Source organism: Ranitomeya imitator, chromosome 4 (genome assembly GCF_032444005.1).
Source record: "Ranitomeya imitator isolate aRanImi1 chromosome 4, aRanImi1.pri, whole genome shotgun sequence".
Lineage (NCBI taxonomy): Eukaryota > Metazoa > Chordata > Amphibia > Anura > Dendrobatidae > Ranitomeya > Ranitomeya imitator.
In genome coordinates this window covers 25,988,365-26,014,975 of record NC_091285.1, presented here as the reverse complement: position 1 = coordinate 26,014,975, position 26,611 = coordinate 25,988,365, and the positions used below count along the sequence as shown (strand labels likewise).

The 26,611-nt window shown below is 43.5% G+C and overlaps 1 protein-coding gene across 1 annotated transcript in view; it reads right to left on the bottom strand.

The window, feature by feature from the left end:
• The window catches only part of VWF (von Willebrand factor), a 179,838-nt gene that overhangs the window by 35,622 nt on the left and 117,605 nt on the right, over positions 1-26,611 (bottom strand). Inside the window, exons 38-40 of the mRNA XM_069763408.1 lie at positions 17,685-17,890; positions 17,180-17,282; positions 17,025-17,099 (exon numbers count right to left, since the gene is read on the bottom strand). Of these exons, the coding sequence (XP_069619509.1) occupies positions 17,025-17,099; positions 17,180-17,282; positions 17,685-17,890 (384 nt within the window). The remainder of the gene's footprint in view (positions 1-17,024; positions 17,100-17,179; positions 17,283-17,684; positions 17,891-26,611) is intronic.

Sequence of the window (26,611 nt, the reverse complement as noted above, 5' to 3'; positions counted from 1 at the left end):
GCAGAAATCCTCACCTTACCCTGAGGTCTTTCCACTATGTTTAGTCTCGCCCAAGTTTTTACATACAAAAGACACCCGAAGGTGTAGAAGTGATTAAGTGTGTCATCGAGAAGAATTCAAGAAAACATGAGTAACACAGTAGGAACTTGGCAGGTAAAGGGGTTATCCCCAAAAAAAGCATGATTGTATGATTGCTAGGGATCACCAATCACTAGATCAGGGGATCAAAAGTACTTTAGACATGTAGACTTGGGACCCCAATTTGGTGATTATGAATTCAGTATTTCCACGGATTTGTGAAAGATTAGGGCATTTAAAAAAAAAAACATCAAGTAAGCGGACCATTCTTTTAATTAGAAATGAATGGATCTTTTGAAATTCGATTTCACATTTTCAGAGAGAGAGCGGACCTCGCTGACAGTAACAGCTTACACTCTACAGGAGAAAGAAGGGACCCCGCTGACCATAAGTGCTTACACTCTACAGGAGAGAGCGAGGACCCCATTGACCATAAGAGCTTACACTCTACAGGAGAGAGAGGACCGCACTGACCATAAGAGCTTACACTCTACAGGAGAGAGAGAGGACCCCACTGACCATAAGAGCTTACACTCTACAGGAGAAGGAGGATCCTTCTGACCATAAGAGCTTACACTCTACAGGAGAGAGAGGGCCCCACTGACCATAAGAGCTTACACTCTACAGGAGAAGGAGGATCCTTCTGACCATAAGAGCTTACACTCTACAGGAGAGAGAGAGGACCCCGCTGACCATAAGAGCTTACACTCTACAGGAGAGGGTGGACCCTGCTGACCATAGGAGCTTACACTCTACAGGAGAGAGAGAGGACCCCACTGACCATAAGAGCTTACACTCTACAGGAGAGAGGACCCCACTGACCATAAGAGCTTACACTCTACAGGAGAGAGAGAGGACTCCACTGACCATAAGAGCTTATGCAGCACCCCAGAGTCCTGGTCGTTGCAGTAATGTCGCTCTGCCGCTTAGGGGAGTGATGTTATGTCTGATTGCACTAAAGGAGTTCATCTGACCAGGTATCACAAGCACACATTACACTTCACACTCCGGCCACCAGGGGGAGCAAAAGGCAATATGTATTAGGCCACTCCTCACACGGGTAAAACTGGGGGTCGGATAGGAAGTTAGAACAGAACGCAGCCTGGGAGAGTTCCAGGGAGGACCTTCAGGGGTGGGTTCCTGACAGGGGCCTAGCAGAAAGGATAGAGAGCGACGGAACCGCGCCTGCACTACCTTGCGGCGGTATCCCAAGGATGGACATGAAGAGAAGAATATTGTGGAAAAGTGAGAAGCGAGATTAAAGCACAAAGGAGAGCCAGTAGGAGTCGTGCCCCGAGAACGGCAACATCCTACTGAGGCGCGTAGCCGGTGACTGGAACACCGAGGGAATAAATGACTTCAAGCATTACTGTTGTGAATTCTGCTCTTGGGCTCCCTCTGGTGGTTATAAGTGGTAGTGCTGCTGTCTTTGGATCGCAGCATTTATCAGGTGTGTCCACTTGGACTAATTGCAATTTGGACTGGGCTATTTAGTCTTGCTTGATCCTTTAGTCAGTGCCAGTTGTCCATTGTTTTTGGAGGATTCACATCCCTGAATGGTCTCTCCTGTTTCCTGTTCTTTTCAACAAAGATAAGTTCTGGCTTTGTTTTTGCTGTCCACATGCTGTGGGCCTTATAATTCTGTGCATTTTCATGTATTGTCTTGTCCAGCTTTGTCTGTGTTAGGATTTTTTGCAGCCAAGCTGTATCTCTGGAGATGCAGATATACCCTCCATGTCTTTAGTCAGAAGTGGAGTTTTGTATTTTCTGTGGTGGATATTTTCTAGTGTTTTAATACTGACCGCATAGTTCTCTGTCCTATTCTTTCTTTTTAGCTAGAAAGGCCTCCTTTGCTAAATCCTGATTTCAGTCTGCGTATGTCATTTCCCTCTCCTCTCACAGTCAATATTTGTGGGGGGCTGTCTATCCTTTGGGGATTTTCTCTGAGGCTAGATAGTTTTCCCGTTTCTATCTTTAGGGGAAGTTAGTCCTTAGGCTGTGTCGAGGTGTCTAGGGAGTGTTAGGTACATCCCACGGCTACTTCTAGTTGTGGTGCTAAGTTCAGGGTCTGCGGTCAGTACAGGTACCACCTTCTCCAGAGTACGTCACATGCTGCTCCTGGGCCACCAGATCAAAACAGTACAACTGGCCAACAATGAGTTAAACGCATCTCAGAAGAAGGGAAGGAAAGTGCTGAGCCATTTTTTTTCTGTAGTCTGTTGTGTCTTTCCTTTCCTCTTTTCCTCTGGGTGGCTCAGGAGTTAGGCGCTGGCATGGAGGTTCAGGAATTGGTTTCTCGTGTGGACCAACTTGCTGCTAGAGTACAGGGTATTTCCGATTATATTGTTCAGACTCAAACGACAAAGATTCAGACGTCAGAATAGGTTGTGTTTTTACTGCGGCGATTCTGCTCATGTTATTTCTGATTGCCCTAAGCGTACTAAGGGAATCGCTAGTTCTGTTACCATCAGTACTGTACAACCTAAATTTCTGTTATCTGTGACCTTGATCTGCTCATTGTCGTCATTTTCTGTCATGGCATTTGTGGATTCAGGCGCCGCTCTGAATTTAATGGATTTAGAATTTGCCAGACGTTGTGGTTTCCCTTTGCAGCCTTTGCAGAACCCTATTCCTTTAAGGGGTATTGATGCTACACCGTTGGCTAAAAATAAACCTCAGTTTTGGACACAGCTGACCATGTGCATGGCGCCAGCCCATCAGGAAGATTGTCATTTTCTGGTGTTGCATAATTTGCATGATGCTATTGTGCTGGGTTTTCCATGGTTACAGCTACATAATCCGGTGTTAGATTGGAAATCTATGTCTGTGACTAGTTGGGGTTGTCAGGGGGTTCATCATCACGTTCCTTTGATGACAATTTCCTCTTCCCCCTCTTCTGAAATTCCTGAGTTTTTGTCAGATTTCCAGGATGTATTCGATGAGCCCAAATCCAGTTCCCTTCCACCGCATAGGGACTGTGATTGTGCTATTGACTTGATTCCAGGTTGCAAATTCCCTAAGGGCCGACTTTTCAACCTGTCTGTGCCAGAACATGCCGCCATGCGGAGCTATATTAAGGAGTCTTTGGAGAAGGGGCATATTCGGCCATCTTCTTCACCATTGGGAGCAGGTTTTTTTTTTCTTGCCAAGAAGGATGGCTCCTTGAGACCCTGTATTGATTATCGCCTCTTGAATAAGACCACGGTCAAATTTCAATATCCTTTGCCTTTGCTTACTGATTTGTTTGCTAGGATTAAGGGGGCTAGTTGGTTTACTAAGATTGACCTTCGAGGGGCATATAATCTTGTTCATATTAAGCAGGGTGATGAATGGAAAACTGCATTTAATACGCCCGAAGGCCATTTTGAATACCTTGTGATGCCATTCGGACTCTCTAATGCCCCATCTGTGTTCCAGTCCTTCATGCATGATATCTTCTGGAGTTATCTTGATAAATTCCTGATTGTATATTTGGATGATATTTTGATTTTTTCCGATGATTGGGAGTCTCATGTGAAACAGGTCAGGATGGTATTTCAGATCCTCCGTGAGAATGCTTTATTTGTAAAGGGGTCAAAGTGCCTCTTTGGAGTGCAGAAGGTTTCTTTTTTGGGCTTCATTTTTTCTCCCTCATCTATAGAAATGGATCCGGTTAAGGTTCAGGCCATTCATGATTGGATTCAGCCCACATCTGTGAAGAGCCTTCAGAAATTCTTGGGCTTTGCTAATTTTTATCGTCGTTTCATTGCCAACTTCTCCAGTGTGGTTAAACCTCTGACCGATTTAACGAAGAAAGGCGCTGATGTGACGAATTGGTCCTCCGCGGCTGTTTCTGCCTTTCAGGAGCTTAAACGCCGATTTACTTCTGCCCCTGTGTTGCGTCAGCCGGATGTTTCTCTTCCATTTCAGGTTGAGGTTGACGCGTCTGAGATTGGGGCAGAGGCCGTTTTGTCTCAGAGGAATTCTGATGGTTCCTTGATGAAACCGTTTGCCTTCTTTTCTCGGAAGTTTTTGCATGCGGAACGCAATTATGATGTCGGCAATCGGGAGTTGTTGACTATGAAGTGGGCATTTGAGGAGTGGCAACATTGGCTTGAGGGGGCCAAGCACCGTATTGTGGTCCTGACCGATCATAAAAATCTGATTTACCTCGAGTCTGCCAAACGACTGAACCCTAGACAGGCTCGATGGTCCCTGTTTATCTCCCGTTTTGATTTTGTGGTCTCGTATCTTCCGGGTTCTAAGAATGTTAAGGCTGATGCCCTCTCTAGGAGTTTTTTGCCTGATTCTCCTGGGGTCCTTGAGCCGGTCGGAATTCTGAAGGAAGGGGTGATTCTTTCTGCCATCTCCCCTGATTTACGACGGGTTCTTCAGGAATTTCAGGCTGATAAACCTGACCGCTGTCCAGTGGGGAAACTGTTTGTTCCTGATAGATGGACTAGTAAAGTGATTTCTGAGGTTCATTGTTCTGTGTTGGCTGGCCATCCTGGGATTTTTGGTACCAGAGATTTGGTTGGTAGGTCCTTTTGGTGGCCTTCTTTGTTGCGGGATGTGCGTTCTTTTGTGCAGTCCTGTGGGACTTGTGCGCGGGCCAAGCCTTGTTGTTCCCGTGCTAGTGGGTTGCTTCTGCCTTTGCCGGTCCCTGAGAGGCCTTGGACGCATATTTCTATGGATTTTATTTCAGATCTTCCGGTTATCTGGGTGGTTTGTGATCGGTTTTCTAAGATGGTTCATTTGGTACCTTTGCCTAAATTGCCTTTCTCTTCTGATTTGGTTCCGTTGTTTTTTCAGCATGTGGTTCGTTTGCATGGCATTCCGGAGAATATTGTGTCTGATAGAGGTTACCAGTTTGTTTCTAGGTTTTGGCGGGCCTTTTGTGCAAGGCTGGGCATTGATTTGTCTTTTTCTTCCGCATTTCATCCTCAGACAAATGGCCAAACCAAGCGAACTAATCAGACTTTGGAAACTTATTTGAGATGATTTGTGTCTGCTGATCAGGATGATTGGGTGGCTTTCTTGCCATTGGCCGAGTTTGCCCTTAATAATCGGGCTAGTTCTGCTACCTTGGTTTCGCCTTTTTTTTGTAATTTTGGTTTTCATCCTCGTTTTTCTTCAGGGCAGGTTGAGCCTTCTGATTGTCCTGGTGTGGATTCTGTGGTTGACAGGCTGCAGCAAATTTGGGCTCATGTGGTGGACAATTTGGTGTTGTCTCAGGAGGAGGCTCAGCGTTTTGCTAACCGTCGTCGGTGTGTTGGTTCCCGGCTTCGGGTTGGGGATTTGGTCTGGTTGTCTTCCCGTCATGTTCCTATGAAGGTTTCTTCCCCTAAGTTCAAGCCTCGGTTTATTGGTCCTTATAGGATTTCTGAGATTATCAATCCAGTGTCTTTTCGTTGGGCCCTTCCAGCCTCTTTTTCCATCCATAATGTTTTCCATAGATCTTTGTTGCGGAAGTATGTGGTGCCCGTTGTTCCCTCTGTTGATCCTCCGGCCCCGGTGTTGATTGATGGGGAGTTGGAGTATGTGGTTGAGAAGATTTTGGATTCTCGTTTTTCAAGGCGGAAGCTTCAGTATCTTGTCAAATGGAAGGGTTATGGCCAGGAGGATAATTCTTGGGTTGTTGCCTCCGATGTTCATGCTGACGATTTGGTCCGTGCCTTTCATTTGGCTCGTCCTGATCGGCCTGAGGGCTCTGGTGAGGGTTCGGTGACCCCTCCTCAAGGGGGGGTACTGTTGTGAATTCTGCTCTTGGGCTCCCTCTGGTGGTTATGAGTGGTAGTGCTGCTGTCTTTGGATCGCAGCATTTATCAGGTGTGTCCACTTGGACTAATTGCAATTTGGACTGAGCTATTTAGTCTTGCTTGATCCTTTAGTCAGTGCCAGTTGTCCATTGTTTTTGGAGGATTCACATCCCTGACTGGTCTCTCCTGTTTGCTGTTCTTTTCAACAAAGATAAGTTCTGGCTTTGTTTTTGCTGTCCACATGCTGTGGGCCTTATAGTTCTGTGCATTTTCATGTATTGTCTTGTCCAGCTTTGTCTGTGTTAGGATTTTTTGCAGCCAAGCTGTATCTCTGGAGATGCAGATATACCCTCCATGTCTTTAGTCAGAAGTGGAGTTTTGTATTTTCTGTGGTGGATATTTTCTAGTGTTTTAATACTGACCGCATAGTTCTCTGTCCTATTCTTTCTTTTTAGCTAGAAAGGCCTCCTTTGCTAAATCCTGATTTCAGTCTGCGTATGTCATTTCCCTCTCCTCTCACAGTCAATATTTGTGGGGGGCTATCTATCCTTTGGGGATTTTCTCTGAGGCTAGATAGTTTTCCCGTTTCTATCTTTAGGGGAAGTTAGTCCTTAGGCTGTGTCGAGGTGTCTAGGGAGTGTTAGGTACATCCCACGGCTACTTCTAGTTGTGGTGCTAAGTTCAGGGTCTGCGGTCAGTACAGGTACCACCTTCTCCAGAGTATGTCACATGCTGCTCCTAGGCCACCAGATCATAACACATTACTTCAAATACCGCAGGACAGTTGATTATAGGTTGGCTGTCTACCATACATCACCTAAGAAGACATAGGGGGCAAGCGTGGAGAGGGGCGTCTCTAGGGTCCCAGAATAGCTCCGAGCCTTCCAGTCAAACGGGTGCGTCCTATCCAGATAAATTTGGGGGACGGAGAGAGAGAGAGAGAAAGAACGAACACGAGAGTTGTGAGGACTATCCCGAATGCTCAGCAGGGAAGGACTACAACACACAGGCGCTAGTGGTAGGCACTGATTTCCACCTGCAAAGGGAACTTTGGATGTGCCTTCGGACCGGCCGGTCTCAGACAGCCCTGTTAACAGTGCTTTGGATTGAGGATCCCGAAGTCTTCAGTAAAAGGTAAAGAGACTGCAACCCTGTGTCCTCGTTATTAACTGCGCCTCACAACATCGCCACCTACACTACTGGGAAGCCCTGGGGATAAACTTCACCTGTGGGAAGGTATACCATCTAGCTGCCATTCCATCACCCCAGCGGACACCTAAGTAGCGTCGGTCCCCCTGACTGAATACCACAGGTGGCGTCACGAACCCTTGACAACTACCATCACCCCTTTTATTGGACGCCCCTTAGCAGGGTCACGGACCGGGTCCAGCCACCGTGGCAACCCCAGAACTGAGATAGAGAGGACCAGGACCAAGTAACCTGCGGCCCTGTGTCTGGGGGCGCTCCACTTACATTCTACAAGAGAGAGAGAGGACCTCACTGACCATAAGAGCTTACACTCTACAGGCAGAGAGGACTCCACTGACCATAAGAGCTTACACTCTACAGGAGAAAGAAGGGACCCCGCTGACCATAAGAGCTTACACTCTACAGGCAGAGAGGACTCCACTGACCATAAGAGATTACACTCTACAGGAGAGAGAGGACCCCACTGACCATAAGAGCTTACACTCTACAGGAGAGAGAGGACCCCACTGACCATAAGAGCTTACACTCTACAGGAGAGAGTGGACCCCACTGACCATAAGAGCTTACACTCTACAGGAGAGAGAGGACCCCACTGACCATAAGAGCTTACACTCTACAGGCAGAGAGGACTCCACTGACCATAAGAGCTTACACTCTACAGGAGAGAGAGGACCCCGCTGACCATAAGAGCTTACACTCCACAGGAGAAAGAAGGGACCCTGCTGACCATATGAGCTTGCACTCTAAAGGAGAGAGAGGACCCTACTGACCATAAGAGCTTACACTCTACAGGAGAGAGAGGACCCCGCTTACCATAAGAGCTTACACTCTACAGGAGAGAGAGGACCCCACTGACCATAAGAGCTTACACTCTACTGGAGAGAGAGGACCCCACTGACCATAAGAGCTTACACTCTACAAGAGAGAGGACCCCACTGACCATAAGAGCTTGCACTCTACAGGAGAGAGAGGACCCTACTGACCATAAGAGCTTACACTCTACAGGAGATAGAGAGGACCCTGCTGACCATAACAGCTTACACTCTACAGAAGAGAGAGAGGACCCTGCTGACCATAAGAGCTTACACTCTAGAGAAGAGAGAGGACCCCACTGACCATAAGAGCTTACACTCTACAGGAGACAGAGAGGACCCCGCTGACCATAAGAGCCTACACTTTACAGGAAATAGAGAGGACCCCACTGACCATAAGAGCTTACACTCTACAGGAGAGAGAGAGAGGACCTCACTAACCATAACAGCTTACTTTCCACATGAGAGAGAGACATGTACCCCACTAACCATAACAGCCTACACTCTATAGCAGAGAGAACCCCGCTGAAAAGCTTACACTTTACAGGGGAGAGAGAGGACTCTGCTAATCATAAGAGCTTACTTTCTACAGGCGGGAGAGAGGACCCCGTTATGATAAGAGCTTACACTCTACAAGAGAGAGAGAGGACCCCACTGACCATAAGAGCTTACACTATACAGGAGAGAGGACCTCGCTAATCAGAAGAGCTTATACTCTACAGTAGAGAGTCCCCTGCTGTACAAACTGTGCTCTACTGGGAACTAGAGATGAGTGAACCTTTCAAGGTTCGGTTCGGCGAAGATGTTAGCTGAACTGTTTGACGACCGTACCAAACAGCATTAGATTCAATTAGAAGTCAAACTAAACGTATACACAACACCTTAAGGGGTGACAAAAAGCTTTCCAAACAGATCACATTAGGGGCCGACACCACGAAAAGTGGCATCAATTGACCCACAGTAGAAATTTGTTAATGGCACAGCAGCAGTCAGCACTCACCAAGTTTTGGAATCCCCAAGGCTTGCGGGAAAAACCTCTGTATCTTAAACTTCCTCTACTGCTTCTGCCTCCTCCACCTCCTCTAGGGCCTCCACCTGTGCCCTCAAACTTTCCCGTAATGAGAGATGCTTTCCGACAGTGCAGAGAGAATCCATCCAGCTCTGTACTGTGCAGCCACAGCAATGTTTAACGCAGTGATTAAAAGAATATGCCTTGGAGATCGCAGTTACACAGCTGAAGAGTTGTGGACAGCTCTCCAGGCTCAGTTTGAGCAATGACTGTCTCCACAAAACCTGGATGCAGGGAAGAGCATGTGCAATAACCTGTTGCTTACCCTACACTGGGACAACTTCACACACGTGCCTTGCATGGCTCATGTCCGAAAACCTAGTGGTACAGCAATTTCTTCACCACTATCCTGGCCTGGATGCACTACTGCAGAAAGCAGGGTCACTGTGTGCTCACTTCCGCTGTTTGCACCCCACAGGTCATCGACTTGCATCGCTACAGAGGTCTTTCAGCCTACCGATTAACCGTTTGATATGCGATGTGCCAACAAGGTGGAATTCCACTCACCACATGTTGTAGCTACTGTGGTAGCAGTGACGAACTCTGGTGCAATATGTCCTTTTGCATAGTCTTGGCCAATGTAGTATGGACATGGTGGAAATCACGCTTGCAGAGTGAGAACAGATGAAGGACCTCTGCACCCTTCTGCACAGTTTCAAAATGGCTGGTGAGATAGTGGTGACAATGCCACCATCAGCATCATTATTCTGGTGATCTACATGCTGGAACACACTTTGATTAGTCTGCAAGAGGAGCTGGTGGTCCCAGAGGAAGAGGAGGAAGCAGAGGAGGAGGCGGAAAGGATAACAATATCTCAATTTTCAGACACAAGTGGGTGACATGGGAGGCTGTATTATAGCGATCAAGGGGGGCTCATGGTACCAGACAAAATGTTAGTGAAGGTGTAGGAGCCGAGGAACAAATGGAGGAGAACAAGGAGGAAGAGGTGATGGGCACACAACAGTCAGGAGGTGAAGAGCATAATGATCCCTCTCTGTTGTCCATGGTTGGCGGGAAGGGACATAGGAAGCAATGTGAATGTTACCCAGCCACCAAGACACCATGAACTTGAAACCTCATGAAAGCGCCCCACACATGAGCACCTTCTTGCTGCAACATGATGACAGTATTGTTAGGATTATAAATAGTGCTGACTACTAGGTTGCCACTCTGTTAGATCCATGGTACAAGAATACCCGATGCTTTTTCCCCTGTAAAAGGACGCACGCATGCTGGAGCATCAAAACACGCTTTTACACAATCTTAAGGGTGGTTTTCTCCAAGACAGCAGTCAGGCACATAGCGTGCTTCGCAGTTATAAACTTCCAACCCTGGGAACGTCGAGTCATTAATGCAAGAACATTAGTAGCAGTGTAAGTGGCATAAGAAATTTTTGTGAGTTGTTTCAAACATTTTTTAGACAAGCATGTGCACCGGCAGAACAGAGTACAAGTCTGACATGTTGTGAACGACGCATCCATGCTGCTGCGCAATAATACGATTTGTACTCTCGGTGACTTGTGCAGTTGGAGAGTTGTGATGCTAGGAGAAACAAGGGTATTTCTGATGCCACCTCTGAGAACTGTTCTGTGTGTGATGTTAAGGTGGATTAAGAGGAGGAAAGGCCACTTGAAGAAGCACTTGCCATCCACTGGAGCACATGCTCTTTCTGGCCGTCATCTACAAGGCATACTGCTATGCAGCTGCCAAAGAGTTGAGTAGCCCGTCCAGTACAAGTTGTCAGTTGTCTTTGGATAAGATGAAATGGTGTTTGTTCATTAGAGCTTTCAGTAATGTTACCACCTACCCCACGTACACCCCAAACTTCAAGCCTAGCCCCCCTCCCACCACAACCTTGCTTTTTCCCACTCATGTTGGATGTACCCTTCCCCTCTTTTAACCAGCTATTTCACGACCCTAGGCCCAGACCTGTCAGTCACCTGTCACTAAATTAATAATCAGTATTTATTGTCTGATGTAGTGTGGCTAGACCACTGATATACCACAAAATATTAATATGTTGAAATGTGGACTGGTTCCTGCACCACACAATTAGGACAAAGGGTTTAGATGCTGAAATGTGGACTAGTGCACTATTATCGCAAACTATTTGGATTATGAAATGAGACCTGGTGCCTGCAACACATTATTAGCACAAAGGATTTATATTATGAAATGAGGCCTGGTGCCTGCACCAGAGTATTAGCCCAAACGATATTAATTAGGAAATGTGGATTCCTGCCTGCAATCTAATATTAGCCCAAACAATTTTGATTAGTAAACGTGATCTCCTGAGTCCTGACTGAAACACATTGTTAGCCCAAACGATTTGGATTAGGAAATGGGGCCTGGTGCCGGCATCCCAATATTTGCCCAAACCATTTTGATTAGTAAATATGACCTCCGGAGTCCTAACAGCAACACAGTGTTAGATCAAAAGATTGTGGGTAGGAAATGTGAACTACAGACTGCACAACACTATTATTCATAACGACTTGGATTAGCAAATGGAGCCTCCTGGCTGCAAACCAATATTAGCCCTAACAATTTTGATTAGCAAATGGGGCCTCCTGATTCTTGACTGCAACACAGTATTAGCCGAAATGCTTTTGAATAGGAAATCTGGATTCTGACCTGCACAACACTATTAGCCCTAAGATTTTGATTAGCAAATGGGGCCTCATGGTTGAACACCAATATTAGACCTAACGATTTTGATTAGAAAATGGTGCCTCCTGGGTCCTGACTACAGCACAGTATTAGCCCAAACAATTCTGGGTAGGAAATGTAGACTCTGGCCTGCACAACACTACTGTACTTGCCTTGATGATTTGGATTAGCAAATGGTGCCTCCTGAGTCCTGACTGCAAAATAGTATTAGCCCAAATGATTTTGAGTAGGGAATGGAGACTCTGGCCTGCACAACACTATTAGCCCTAATAATTTGGATTAGCAAACGGGGCCTCCTGGCTGAACCCCAATATTAGGACTAACAATTTTGATTAGCAAATGGGGCCTCCTGAGTCTTGACTGCAACACAGTATTAGCCCAAACAATTTTGAGTTGGAAATGTGAACTGCAGACTGCACAACACTATAAGCCCTAACGATGTTGATGAGCAAATGGGGCCTCCTGATTCCTAATAGCAGCACAGCTTTATCACAAACGATTTTGATTAGTAAATATGGCCTCCTGGCTGAACTTATATATTAAGCTTACCGATTTGTAAGAGGAAATCTGGCCTTCTGATTCCTCACTGTAACACAGTATTTCCCCAAACGAATTTGATTACCAAATAGGGCCTCTTGAGACTGCAACACACTTTCAGCACAATCTAGTTAGATGCTGGAAGATCGATTTCATACAGGACAGGATCCTATCTAACTGACAAGTTCACTTTCAGCAGCAGCAGTACTAGCAGGAGCAGCTTCTCTGCACTGCGACACTGAGAAAATGCTGACAGCAAAACAAGATGTCCACTTTTTATGGCCAGGGACTTGTGACTTCGGCAGCCAATCACATAAATAAGACCTTGTGTCATGATGTTGTTGATGGTTTCTGTGCCCTGATTGGCTGCTGGAATGTACATACATTAAGTTGAGAAAAAAAACATAGTCTCCTCACACACCCCTCCCCCTCATCAAACGCATTCCCCCGTCTCCCACCCTTTCATCATAAAAGACCACTATCCTAGACAAAGTGAAAACAAAAGCATTAGTGGAAACGCAATGATTTATAGAACTGTGTCCAAATTTTGCCGACTTTGAGTAAAAATGCTCGGAAAACTGAACTCGAATTCGACTGTGCTACGTTCGTGTAGAATTTGAAATTGGCGAATGTTTTGTAAACAAGTTTGCTCATCTCTACTGGGAACCGCTGATCTGTGATGGCCCCGGTACTGACCAGTGACCACTACTGCACAAGGTGTGATAACCTGCTAGATGTCATGGGGAGGCCTATGTGGCCACGCAAAAGACATTAGCCCACTTTGAATTTTCAGCAGTGTAGGAAATGGTGCAAGGCAACTTTTTTTTCCAAACAGTGAATCAAATCTCAAAATATAGAAATTTGCATGAAACCGAAGGACATTTCAACTCATACTCAATCCTCACCGAATTGATCCGCTCATCTCTACTTTTAATTCCTTGATTTTAAGATTATGCCTTACTTCTAAACTTTTTTATTTTTTTTTCATCAAAAATAAAGCAACTTTGAGAATATTTTTATTTAGGAATTCCCTATAATTTCCCTATAATTTGGCATTTACAGCTTCTATACAAATATATATGTTTCCATGGTAACAGACTACAGACTACAAAGCCCATGTAGTTTGATTTTGAAGCCAAACTGCCTCCTTCATGCTAACTTATATACAGTTAGGTCCATATATATTTGGACAGAGACAACATTTTTCTAATTTTGGTTCTAGACATTACCACAATGAAATTTAAACAAAACAATTCAGATGCAGTTGAAGTTCAGACTTTCAGCTTTCATTTGAGGGTATCCACATTAAAATTAGATGAAGGGTTTAGGAGTTTCAGCTCCTTAACATGTGCCATACTGTTTTTAAAGGGACCAAAAGTAATTGGACAATTGATTCCAAGGCTATTTCATGGACACGTGTGGGCAATGCCTTCATTATTTCATTCTCAATTAAGCAGATAAAAGGCCTGGAGTTGATTTGAGGTGTGGTGCTTGCATTTGGAAGGTTTTGCTGTGAAGTAAACATGAGGTCAAAGGAGCTCTCCATGCAGGTGAAACAAGCCATCCTTAAGCTGCGAAAACAGAAAAAACCCATCCGAGAAATTGCTACAATATTAGGAGTGGCAAACTCTACAGTTTGGTACATCCTGAGAAAGAAAGAAAGCACTGGTAAACTCATCAATGCAAAAAGACCTGGGCGCCCACGGAAGACAACAGTGGTGGATGATCGCAGAATAATCTCCATGGTGAAGAGAAACCCCTTCACAACAGCCAACCAAGTGAACAACACTCTCCAGGAGGTCGGCGTATCAATATCCAAATCTACCATAAAGAGAAGACTGCATGAAAGTAAATACAGAGGGTTCACTGCACGGTGCAGCCACTCATAAGCATCAAGAATAAAAAGGCTAGACTGGACTTTGCTAAAAAACATCTAAAAAAGCCAGCACAGTTCTGGAAGAACTTTCTTTGGACAGATGAAGCCAAGATCAACCTCTACCAGAATGATGGAAAGAGAAAAGTATGGTGAAGGCGTGGTACAGCTCATGATCCAAAGCATACCACATCATCTGTAAAACACGGCGGAGGCAGTGTGATGGCTTGGGCATGCATGGCTGCCAGTGGCACTGGGTCACTAGTATTTATTGATGATGTGACACAGGACAGAAGCAGCCGAATGAATTCTGAGGTCTTCAGAGCCGCCATACTGTGTGCTCAGATCCAGCCAAATGCAGCCAAACTGATTGGTCGTCGTTTCATACTACAGATGGACAATGACCCAAAACATAAAGCCAAAGCAACCCACGAGTTTATTAAAGCAAAGAAGTGGAATATTCTTGATTGGCCAAGTCAGTCACCTGATCTCAACCCAATTGAGCATGCATCTCACTTGTTACAGACTAAACTTCAGATAGAAAGGCCCACAAACAAACAGCAACTGAAAACCACTGCAGTGAAGACCTGGCAGAGCGTCAAAAAGGAGGAAACACAGCGTCTGGTGATGTCCATGAGTTCAAGACTTCAGGCAGTCATTGCCAACAAAGGGTTTTCAACCAAGTACTAGAAATGAACATTTTATTTAAAATTATTGAATCTGTCCAATTACTTTTGGTCCCTTTTAAAACAGGGTGGCACATGTTAAGGAGCTGAAACTCCTAAACCCTTCATTCAATTTTAATTTGGATACCCTCAAATGAAAGCTAAAAGTCTAAACTTCAACTGCATCTGAATTGTTTTGTTTAAAATTCATTGTGGTGATGTCTATAACCAAAATTAGAAAAATGTTGTCTCTGTCCAAATATATATGGACCTAACTGTATTTGGTAGGTAAGAAGTTCTTCTCTGTAATCCTATGTGAGTTGGGAATGTTATGTTGATGTGATATCTAGGTACATTAACAAAAAAAAACCATATAAACGGAAAAGCCACACACGATGACATCGCCACGTTTTATCTGAAATGAATTAGTGCCTGGCTCTCTGCATCTATTGACGTGTCATTCTTGGAATCCATCGCACAAGATAGACACGGAGTCAGTCCTAATGACAAAAATATTTTCCACTGGAATATTAAGGTTTACGTCTTCAGATCTGCCAAAGCAACATGATATTTCCTAACCCACTATGGTTAGGGATCAAGACAAAATGTTTTATCCCTGAGAATGGAAGTAAAAATGTAATGGTTTAATCATAGGAAGCCAAAATTAGAGAGATGTATGAGAACACCAAGACTTAAAAAAAAGATAATATTCTACTTAGGTGACAAAATAAATGGATAAATAATGGCAATTTCTCAAAAATGTTAATTCAGGCAATTAGCTCTAAAACTTTACTGCCTTCCCATACAAATCTGTTTCACGTGGCTAAATCTGTCCACCAAAAAGGCCTCCGAAGTTCACCAGATTCCATAGTGGAGTAAATGATGGATGTTTTTGATGTTTTGATGAACCCACTAAAGAAACTCCCAACAGAATACCAACATGCTCCACATACATGATTATGACAAATGTCCACCAACAGGTGAAACTACTGTCAAAGGACCATGCAAATAAAGGACCAAATACACCGGAGGCCTACCATTCACCTGTCATCAACTAGGTTTTGTGTTGCATCTACAAAGATTCAAAGGTCCAATCTGAAACGCAATGATGGGCAAACCTGGTTTCCAACAAGGTGCCTGCCACTTTCAGTGTATAGGTCTCAATAAATATTTTAATTATTCTCCCACTTAAATCTGCTAAATTTCTACTCGTCAACTCTCCTACAATATCCAGGAGGCTCCTGTAAGAATGTAAGGCCTCCTAGAAGAGTTGGTGATTCTCCTAAGCAGAAAGAGTGCCACCAGGATGCTCTTTCATCAGAAAGAGTTGTGGTGTCTCATCATACATTCAGGGGGCGAGCAGGGACATGAAGTAAGGTGTTGCCTGTGAAAGGGTGTATGGTTTTGGGCAAAATGTTTAGCGGGCCATACTTTAACTCCTGCCGGAAATGCTTCTGTCAAAGTTGGGAAGAATGACTAAATTATACATTATCAGAGTAAGAGATTTCATGGAGATCAAATGATTAACCTTCTGCATTCAGATGCCACCAAATGTTTCCCAAAGGCTACAAGACATAGATTACTGAGTAATTTGTTTTGGTTTATGAGGCTTAAATACTTTTGAAGGTGACCCTGACAAAACTGTAGTTTTGCCAAAATCACGACCCTATCACAAAGATACAGGGCCCAATTTCTTAAAGCTGTTTGGAAAAGTCATAATATAACATCTCGAGGCTGTCCTAAAATTTTGCAACAAAGCTCCAACAAAGTGGCCAGTACCTCTGTTTGGGACCTGAGCATGGCAAATGCCGCTCATCACGTTCATGATGGGCGACTGCGCTCATTGCCTTACAAATCTTACTCAAGCAGGGACTAGAGCAGGATTTATTGGCGAGGTGGACACAAAGGTGCTCACCACTCATGAGACGCTCCTGATTCACTAAGAGGCTTATGTTTGACCCCAGCACATCTCGTCATCAATGCCATCGTGGACTCTCAGTCTTGATGAATTAGAGACAAAGATTGAAGAGAAGATTGAAGAGAAGTCTCTTCGCACTCCATTAATTTTCTACTGATGAGATTCAAAGATCACAAATTCTTTAAGTTTGGGGTTTCTCCCCAAAAACAATGCAAAGGTCACCTCAAACAATAATAGGTATCATCAGCAAGCCAAAGGGGTTTGGTAATGACCTGATGATCTGTGAATGGTCAGATCCGGCAGAAGTCCTTTGCTCCATCTTTGTTATTACAATAGAAATTACTCTTTAGTTTCTTTTTCTTTTTCAAAAAGTGGTAGGAAGCCTTATTCTTACACTTTTGATTTTGTACTTGCAATCTCTCTGGATCTCTCCATATCTCCGAAGAATTACCTACCACATTCATATTCGGAGCAACATCGATCAGAGCTTTGTTTCAGTGCTGGGATTTCACACGGGCCACAAGTGGGAGCTAGAAGAAAAATACAATATCTTGTCAATTATTGAATAATAAAAAAAATTTGAAAAATGCCCAAAAGACTTTGGTATTACGTTTGACTGTAGGACATGGCTTCACGGAGCAGTTTGTGAGTCTATCATCTAGGCAAATGCAGATACTACAGGGGTCGTGGAAGGGGATCCAAGTTTCCAAATGCTACAATAAAAGAAAAAATATTGATCCTATCAGAATGAATGTCACAATAATGAATACACTATTAAAATCTTCAACGACCCAAAGTCCCATAAAGGAGATCGTTTGCTTTCAAAATGTTCTCTACATATGGCCACCAGAAGATGCAATCAGGTTGACTTGCCATACCAGGTACCACCCATGGAAAAGTGTGAGACTTTAAAAAACAAACTTATCTCTAGATAACCCTTCCAGGTAGTTGACATCAACTCAACATTTTATCTTCATCTTCCAACCCAAGAACCCCGCAAGAAATTGGTTATCGAAGTCTACAGACGAAGGTCTCATGTGGCCTTACACATGGAATATACATTTAAACAGTTACTATGTTTTTGTCTTCACGCTGATGATCCTTGATATTGTTACCTTGTGATGGACTCCATTAACATCTGTGCACTGGTTGCAAACACTTTCGGAGACACATTTTCCATCAAACATCACTTCTCCTTCGGGGCAGAAGCAACCTTCTGTTGGATGGTCGAAACACATAGTTTTGCTGTGTGTCACGTTACAGTCCTTGTCACATCCTGTGTGACAATGACTATATACCATGGTATGGGGGCAGACCATTGCTGCAAAAGAGATAGAGAAGAAAAATAAGTGATCAGGTATCACTTCGTAGGTACATTTATCTTAAATCGCTGCACGTTTAGTGGTAAAATCATTGTATCTACAAATGTGTGCTTCTCTACTGTTCCTTTTGAATAGCTATATCTGAAGATTCTTGAACACATAGAGAATTCCCATGACAGAAAATTAAAAATGGCTAAAATTCCAACAATAACATGTATTAGCTTCAAGCATGAAAATGCCCAACGACAACAGAGTACGGTATATTGTAACCGCCGCCCCAATGCACGTTTCGTGTAGCTTCCTCAGGGGGTATTGTTTTTGGCAACCTCTGCTGTTCAGCCCAGTATATTGCAGCAGTAGTTGTTTAATTCATCCTTATAAATCCAAAGAAGATAAAGAAAGGCAGCACTCACCGATCCTTCCAAGACAGGTATCTTTATTAATTCATGATAAAAGTCTTCACGGCCAGGGGTACAGGTGTAAAGAGTGCGGCAGGGTCAGCACTGACCCGTAGAAGCGCCAGGAGGGCGCGAAACGGCCGTCGTCAGGCCTGCCGCACTCTTTACACCTGTACCCCCGGCCGTGAAGACTTTTATCATGAATTAATAAAGATACCTGTCTTGGAAGGATCGGTGAGTGCTGCCTTTCTTTATCTTCTTTGGATTTACTGGCATGTGTTGTCGGCAGGAGCACCTGAGGTCCGGCGGTTATATCTCCATTGCAGGCGTGAAGGCTCAGCTGTAATGGAGGTGGTGCGGTCTACTGCGCTTCTTAGAGACTGATTTTTCATTCATCCTTATGTTTATAGTCCTTTTACTAGGCACTGCTCCTAATAGCCAGTTTCCTACTCCACACTGATGAGGGGCAGATGCCCCGAAACAGCTGTCTGTGGATGGATACCATGTTTTGGCATAGGTGGTTTTCCTTTTTGGATTCTGCCCTTCCCGTGGTTGTTCCTTCCCGGTGAAAGACCTGGCTATTTATTGCTTGCGTTTAGAAACACGTGATGGTGTCTCTGCGGCTTTTCTACGTACGGTATATTATAACCGCCGCCCCAATGCACGTTTCGTGTAGCTTTCTCAGGGGGTATTGTTTTTAGTAACATAGTAACATAGTTAGTAAGGCCGAAAAAAGACATTTGTCCATCCAGTTCAGCCTATATTCCATCATAATAAATACCCAGATCTACGTCCTTCTACAGAACCTAATAATTGTATGATACAATATTGTTCTGCTCCAGGAAGACATCCAGGCCTCTCTTGAACCCCTCGACTGAGTTCGCCATCACCACCTCCTCAGGCAAGCAATTCCAGATTCTCACTGCCCTAACAGTAAAGAATCCTCTTCTATGTTGGTGGAAAAACCTTCTCTCCTCCAGACGCAAAGAATGCCCCCTTGTGCCCGTCACCTTCCTTGGTATAAACAGATCCTCAGCGAGATATTTGTATTGTCCCCTTATATACTTATACATGGTTATTAGATCGCCCCTCAGTCGTCTTTTTTCTAGACTAAATAATCCTAATTTCGCTAATCTATCTGGGTATTGTAGTTCTCCCATCCCCTTTATTAATTTTGTTGCCCTCCTTTGTACTCTCTCTAGTTCCATTATATCCTTCCTGAGCACCGGTGCCCAAAACTGGACACAGTACTCCATGTGCGGTCTAACTAGGGATTTGTACAGAGGCAGTATAATGCTCTCATCATGTGTATCCAGACCTCTTTTAATGCACCCCATGATCCTGTTTGCCTTGGCAGCTGCTGCCTGGCACTGGCTGCTCCAGGTAAGTTTATCATTAACTAGGATCCCCAAGTCCTTCTCCCTGTCAGATTTACCCAGTGGTTTCCCGTTCAGTGTGTAATGGTGATATTGATTCCCTCTTCCCATGTGTATAACCTTACATTTATCATTGTTAAACCTCATCTGCCACCTTTCAGCCCAAGTTTCCAACTTATCCAGATCCATCTGTAGCAGAATACTATCTTCTCTTGTATTAACTGCTTTACATAGTTTTGTATCATCTGCAAATATCGATATTTTACTGTGTAAACCTTCTACCAGATCATTAATGAATATGTTGAAGAGAACAGGTCCCAATACTGACCCCTGCGGTACCCCACTGGTCACAGCGACCCAGTTAGAGACTATACCATTTATAACCACTCTCTGATTTCTATCACTAAGCCAGTTACTAACCCATTTACACACATTTTCCCCCAGACCAAGCATTCTCATTTTGTGTACCAACCTCTTGTGCGGCACGGTATCAAACGCTTTGGAAAAATCGAGATATACCACGTCCAATGACTCACCGTGGTCCAGCCTATAGCTTACCTCTTCATAAAAACTGATTAGATTGGTTTGACAGGAGCGATTTCTCATAAACCCATGCTGATATGGAGTTAAACAGTTATTCTCATTGAGATAATCCAGAATAACATCCCTCAGAAACCCTTCAAATATTTTACCAACAATAGAGGTTAGACTTACTGGCCTATAATTTCCAGGTTCACTTTTAGAGCCCTTTTTGAATATTGGCACCACATTTGCTATGCGCCAGTCCTGCGGAACAGACCCTGTCGCTATAGAGTCACTAAAAATAAGAAATAATGGTTTATCTATTACATTACTTAGTTCTCTTAGTACTCGTGGGTGTATGCCATCCGGACCCGGAGATTTATCTATTTTAATCTTATTTAGCCGGTTTCGCACCTCTTCTTGGGTTAGATTGGTGACCCTTAATATAGGGTTTTCATTGTTTCTTGGGATTTCACTTAGCATTTCATTTTCCACCGTGAATACCGTGGAGAAGAAGGTGTTTAATATGTTAGCTTTTTCCTCGTCATCTACAACCATTCTTTCCTCACTATTTTTTAAGGGGCCTACATTTTCAGTTTTTATTCTTTTACTATTGATATAGTTGAAGAACAGTTTGGAATTAGTTTTACTCTCCTTAGCAATGTGCTTCTCTGTTTCCTTTTTGGCAGCTTTAATTAGTTTTTTAGATAAAGTATTTTTCTCCCTATAGTTTTTTAGAGCTTCAATGGTGCCATCCTGCTTTAGTAGTGCAAATGCTTTCTTTTTACTGTTAATTGCCTGTCTAACTTCTTTGTTTAGCCACATTGGGTTTTTCCTATTTCTAGTCCTTTTATTCCCACAAGGTATAAACCGCTTACACTGCCTATTTAGGATGTTCTTAAACATTTCCCATTTATTATCTGTATTCTTATTTCTGAGGATATTGTCCCAGTCTACCAGATTAAGGGCATCTCTAAGCTGGTCAAACTTTGCCTTCCTAAAGTTCAGTGTTTTTGTGACTCCCTGACAAGTCCCCCTAGTGAAAGACAGGTGAAACTGTACAATATTGTGGTCGCTATTTCCTAGATGCCCGACCACCTGCAGATTTGTTATTCTGTCAGGTCTATTAGATAGTATTAGGTCTAAAAGTGCTGCTCCTCTGGTTGGATTCTGCACCAATTGTGAAAGATAATTTTTCTTGGTTATTAGCAGAAACCTGTTGCCTTTATGGGTTTCACAGGTTTCTGTTTCCCAGTTAATATCCGGGTAGTTAAAGTCCCCCATAACCAGGACCTCATTATGGGTTGCAGCTTCATCTATCTGCTTTAGAAGTAGACTTTCCATGCTTTCTGTTATATTTGGGGGTTTGTAACAGACCCCAATGAGAATTTTGTTACCATTTTTCCCTCCATGAATTTCGACCCATATGGACTCGACATCCTCATTCCCTTCGCTAATATCCTCCCTTAAAGTGGACTTTAGACAAGACTTTACATAGAGACAAACCCCTCCTCCTCTCCGATTTTTACGATCCTTTCTAAACAGACTGTAACCCTGTAAGTTAACTGCCCAGTCATAGCTGGGCAGTTTGGCAGGCTCTGCTGTTCAGTCCAGTATTTTGCAGCAGTAGTTGTTTTTATTTATTGTTAATTAGTGTAGAGTCAATGGCCTATAATGAATAAAACACCTTGGAAATTTACATGTAGAGGCCTTGAGTGTAAGAAAATCATTACCCTAGTATGTTACATGATTGTAGTAGCTTCATACAAAAACCTCTATATTTGCATGCACAAGCAGTGAAAAATCAAAGCCCTGAAATGTTTAATTAACTTTGTTCTTCATCTGAAATTCTGTCATTTGCTATAAGCCGGGAGGGTTATTTCTTCCAAATACCACATGCAATTAATCAGCCTAAAAAGCAAATTTTCCTTGCCATGTGCGTCTAGTTTATTTCTCTGACGTGCTAAATAATAGGACACGTTTTACATAAATAAAAGGGGAATCATGTGCGTTCCATTTTAACGTCCACGCGATAAAACATCCCATAATTGTGAATGTAACTAATTTTGCAAAAACGTAATTAAAAAAATTACAAATTAGGAAAATCCAAATATCACCCGTTACGCGGCTTCGCGATCGTGTTTTTGATCATTTGATTTTGTGTAAATATTTATAATTGATGTTATTGGGTTACGTCCAGGCAAATGTATATGAGAATCCATATCCAGGGGTGGAGTTGGGATTCGGATCGGTATAAAATTACATAGAGAATTATCTTCATGCAGAGAAATCATACAGTATATCCACCAACTTACATTTTGTGCAGCTGCAAATTTTTGTAGACTAAAAATAAAAATTGGATAAGAATTCATATGGTTCAACTTTCTGTGTAATGTTTATAGTTTGATTTGATGTTACACAATTGAATACACAAAATCTTGTAATTAAAACAAGATGAAGGAATATCTTAAAGAGTATTTCAGGAATTTTACAATGAAGGACTAGCCATAAAGGGGTTGTCCATTAATTTTTTTGTTTTGTTTTTCTATGGGACCAAGCCTCTTATCGACAGGTAGTTTCGAACTGCCTAGATGACCTGCTCTTTGTCAATCTTTCCTGTCCCAGCGCATCATGAACCGTTCCTGATGGCAATTCTCCTTCAAGTAATGTCAATACACAAAGCAGTTCCTTCCTTTCCGCTCTGCTCTGACACTGAGGCTTCACTGTCGACGGACAGCCGGCTAACAGCTTCTTAAGGTTGAGCCTGCTGTCAATCAATCAGCATTAACGTACAATCAACAGAGTAGAGCAGAAGGAAAGGAACTGCTCTGTTGGCGTGATGTCACAGGAAGCAGAAGAATCACTGGTAGGAGCAATCTGAGGCTGCTATCAGCTGGGAGAGATCATCACAGGGTAGAACAGACAAATAGTAAGTACCTGCTGATAAGTGCTTAGCCCCAAAGAAAAAAAAAAGAAGTCTCAGATGCCGGTGATTCTCGTTCTTATTGTACTGTCTCATCGACAGAGCAGTTCCTTCTTCTCCGCCCTGCTCTGTCACCAAGGTGCTACTATCGTCATGTCAATGGACAGCCAGCTCACAGCTGCTTAAGGTGGAGTCTGTCGTTAATCAACATGTCATTGGCACTAACATCTCCTCAACAGAGCAGAGTGGAAGCAATGGAACTGCTCTGTTGAGGTGACGTCACATGAAGCAGGAGAACCACTGCCAGGGGCCGCTCTGATTTGGGAGAGATCATCACAGGGTAGAACAGACAAATAGTAAGTACCTGCTGAAAAGGGGAGATTGTCGCAAGGCAGAATAGGTGCAAAGCAAGTACCTTCTAGAGGCTTAGACCCCCCAAAAAAGGAAGTCCCAGATAACCCCTTTAAAAGGATAGTCTCGTGTTCATTAATAGGTAAAATTTCAAATTGCTTATAAAAATCCCTCTAAAGAAGGGAGAGATTTTATACTCTATTGTTTTTTGCCTCATTTACCAGCTAGCTTTACAGTTTATCAAAAGTACTTACAAGCTCTTTGCTATAGAGCTGGTAAGCAATGCTCTGAAACTTACCAGATTACTTGGTCAAGATACTTTCAGTGCCCTGTCATTTTAAATCACACAGGCCCATGTTGTCCCCATCCCCATGAACCAGATGGGGATTGTTGTGAATTCTGTGGCAGAGCTCCCTCCTGTGGTCACAAGTGGTACTTCGGCTGATTCTCTCTGGGAGCTTCCGTTTATGGAGGAAAGTGGTACTGCGGCCTCTGAGTTTCCTCCCTCAGGTGATCTTGTGAGCTCGTTAGGTGCTTCTCTACTTAACTCCACCTAATGCTTTGATCTATGCTTCCTGTCAATGTTCCAGTGTTGGACTTGTTTTTCCCTGGATCATTCCTGTGGCCTGCTGCTCTGCATAGCTAAGTGCTTCTTTGCTATTTGTTTGCTATTTTTTCTGTCCAGCTTGTCTATTTGTTTTGCTGGAAGCTCTGGGACGCAAAGGGTGTACCTCCGTGCCGTTAGTTCGGTACGGAGGGTCTTTTTGCCCCCTTTGCGTGGTTTTCTTTAGGGTTTTGTGTAGACCGCAAAGTTATCTTTCCTATCCTCGCTCTGTTTAGAAAGTCGGGCCTCACTTTGCTGAATCTATTTCATCCCTACGTTTGTCTTTTCATCTTACTCACAGTAATTATATGTGGGGGGCTGCCTTTTCCTTTGGGGTATTTCTCTGAGGCAAGGTAGGCTTATTTTCTATCTTCAGGCTAGTTAGTTTCTCAGGCTGTGCCGAGTTGCATAGGCAGAGTTAGGCGCAATCCACGGCTGCCTCTAGTGTTGTTTGGAGAGGATTAGGGATTGCGGTCTGCAGAGTTCCCACGTCTCAGAGCTCGTTCTATGATTTTGGGTTATTGTCAGATCACTGTATGTGTTCTGACCGCTATGTCCATTGTGGTACTGAATTGCCTTTCATAACAGGGGATATATCACTAATATTACCCTGGATGGAGGAAAGGAAGATTTTCTACAAGAGTCAGCAACTTTGTGCTCCATCACAGTATGGCCAGTCCGGCCCTGCTTGGATCCCTTCTGATCAGTAGAGCAAGTAGAGAATGGCACCGGAAAAGTGCAAGATGTTCACAGTGACTCTCATGCATGTGTGACTGTGACTGGTTCTGTACCCTAGACTATTTTGATGGACTTGTATTAAAGGATCTAAACAATTGAGCCCAAAAAAACTATTCAATCAATAAATATCAGAGTACTAGAACTCTTATGGCTTACAGTATTCTTCCAAAAAGGTGGCACCATACTGAGCAGCAAGAATGTACAATAAACTAAAGCCAACCAATGTGGCTACTATAGAGGTCCATGTTGAAGGGATACGTGTTTTTTCCAGTCGGGCAGACGGTGACCAAGGCTTTCTCCACCATATTAGCAAATAAATGTACAGAAAACCAAGGAAGGTTTCCATTACCCCTATTTCCTACAACGTATGAGAAATCGTGGTGTGAACAAGCATTGGAAGCCATGTGATAGTAACAGTATGAATTAAGAGATGGAAAGTGTCCAAATAAAAAAATAATGGTGTAATTTGGATAGTAAAAAGCAAAAGGCATTAAAGTGATTTTTTAAAAAAGAAAAATATTATGATATTTTAAAACTTTACAGGTATAAAAATTAAATCGCGAAATATGTGATGTTGTATTTCAGCAAATCTTTGAGAAAATATAAAAATTCAGAAAGGCCCGTGACATTTATGGAATGAGAAGTAGGATAAAAGACTCGTAAACTTCCATAATGTCAAGTTTAATTGTGTTTTGGGAATTGTGAGAAGACGTAGCTGCGTGCGGTGACACGGCCGCCGTGGTATGAGACGAGGAGGATTCCTACAGCGATGAGGTAAAGTCTTCCTCGAAGAAGATAAATGACATCAGGCGTTGTTATCCCTTCAGTCACATATTTGAAAGCAGTAAATGAGGAAAAACCCTCGAGTAGTTGTGTGGGTGACTCCGGTAAAGACATGCAGCGACAGAGTGAATACGGATACAAGCGGGAATTCAGTAGCATCTCATGAGGTGATGGAAATCGGCAGGGGGTTTCTGGTATCTTCCAGTGGTCAGAGGGGACTAGTGATGAGCGAGTGTGCTCGGATAAGGTGTTATCCGCCATGCTCAGGTGGGAACCAAGTGTCTTCAGTGTGCTCGAATACTACGTTCCAGTCCCCGCGGCTGCGTGTCTCGCGGCTGTTCAACAGCCGCAACACATGTAGGGATTACCTTTTGTTAAGCAATCCCTACATGTGTTGTGACTGTCCACCACAATAGTATGAACTCTTCGGTACTTTCTATTGATATTTTCTTTTTCACTTGTGGTGTACCATATCGTTCCCAGTCATTAATTACCGCCACCGTATAGTACCCAAACAACTATGCCCAATTAATAAACTTGGGAACAGTATCCCGTGCATCTTCCTAACCATAGGTTCAGGAACCATGTGTGAGAACATGGGTACAAGCTCTGGGAGCCCGTGTAATCAAGAGCCATTGATGGCACTTTCAACAGTGATGAATAATGTACCCTAGCCCAAAATTAATTTATGATTTAATTGCCTTAATGGCGCACTAGGTAATTACAAGGAATATACAGTCAAAATATATCAAGAGTTACAGTCAGAGTAAAATATAACAATAATAATACAAGGCATAAAGGTATAAAGCTGGAGGTCAATTTACCAGGTTGAAGGTTGCTTGTGGAAGCCGGGGGGCTCAGCGTTCCGCAGGTCCAAGACTTAGTTTCCGGGCAGCCCCCAGAAAGCGTGTGCTTGCTCCCCTCTGGCTGGCATATGCCCTCTTCCTTAGTTCCTTAGTTAGTCATCTTCCTCTGTTCTGCCTCAGTGTCTCTCCAAGTGTCCTCTGCTCTTAAACCTTCCATGT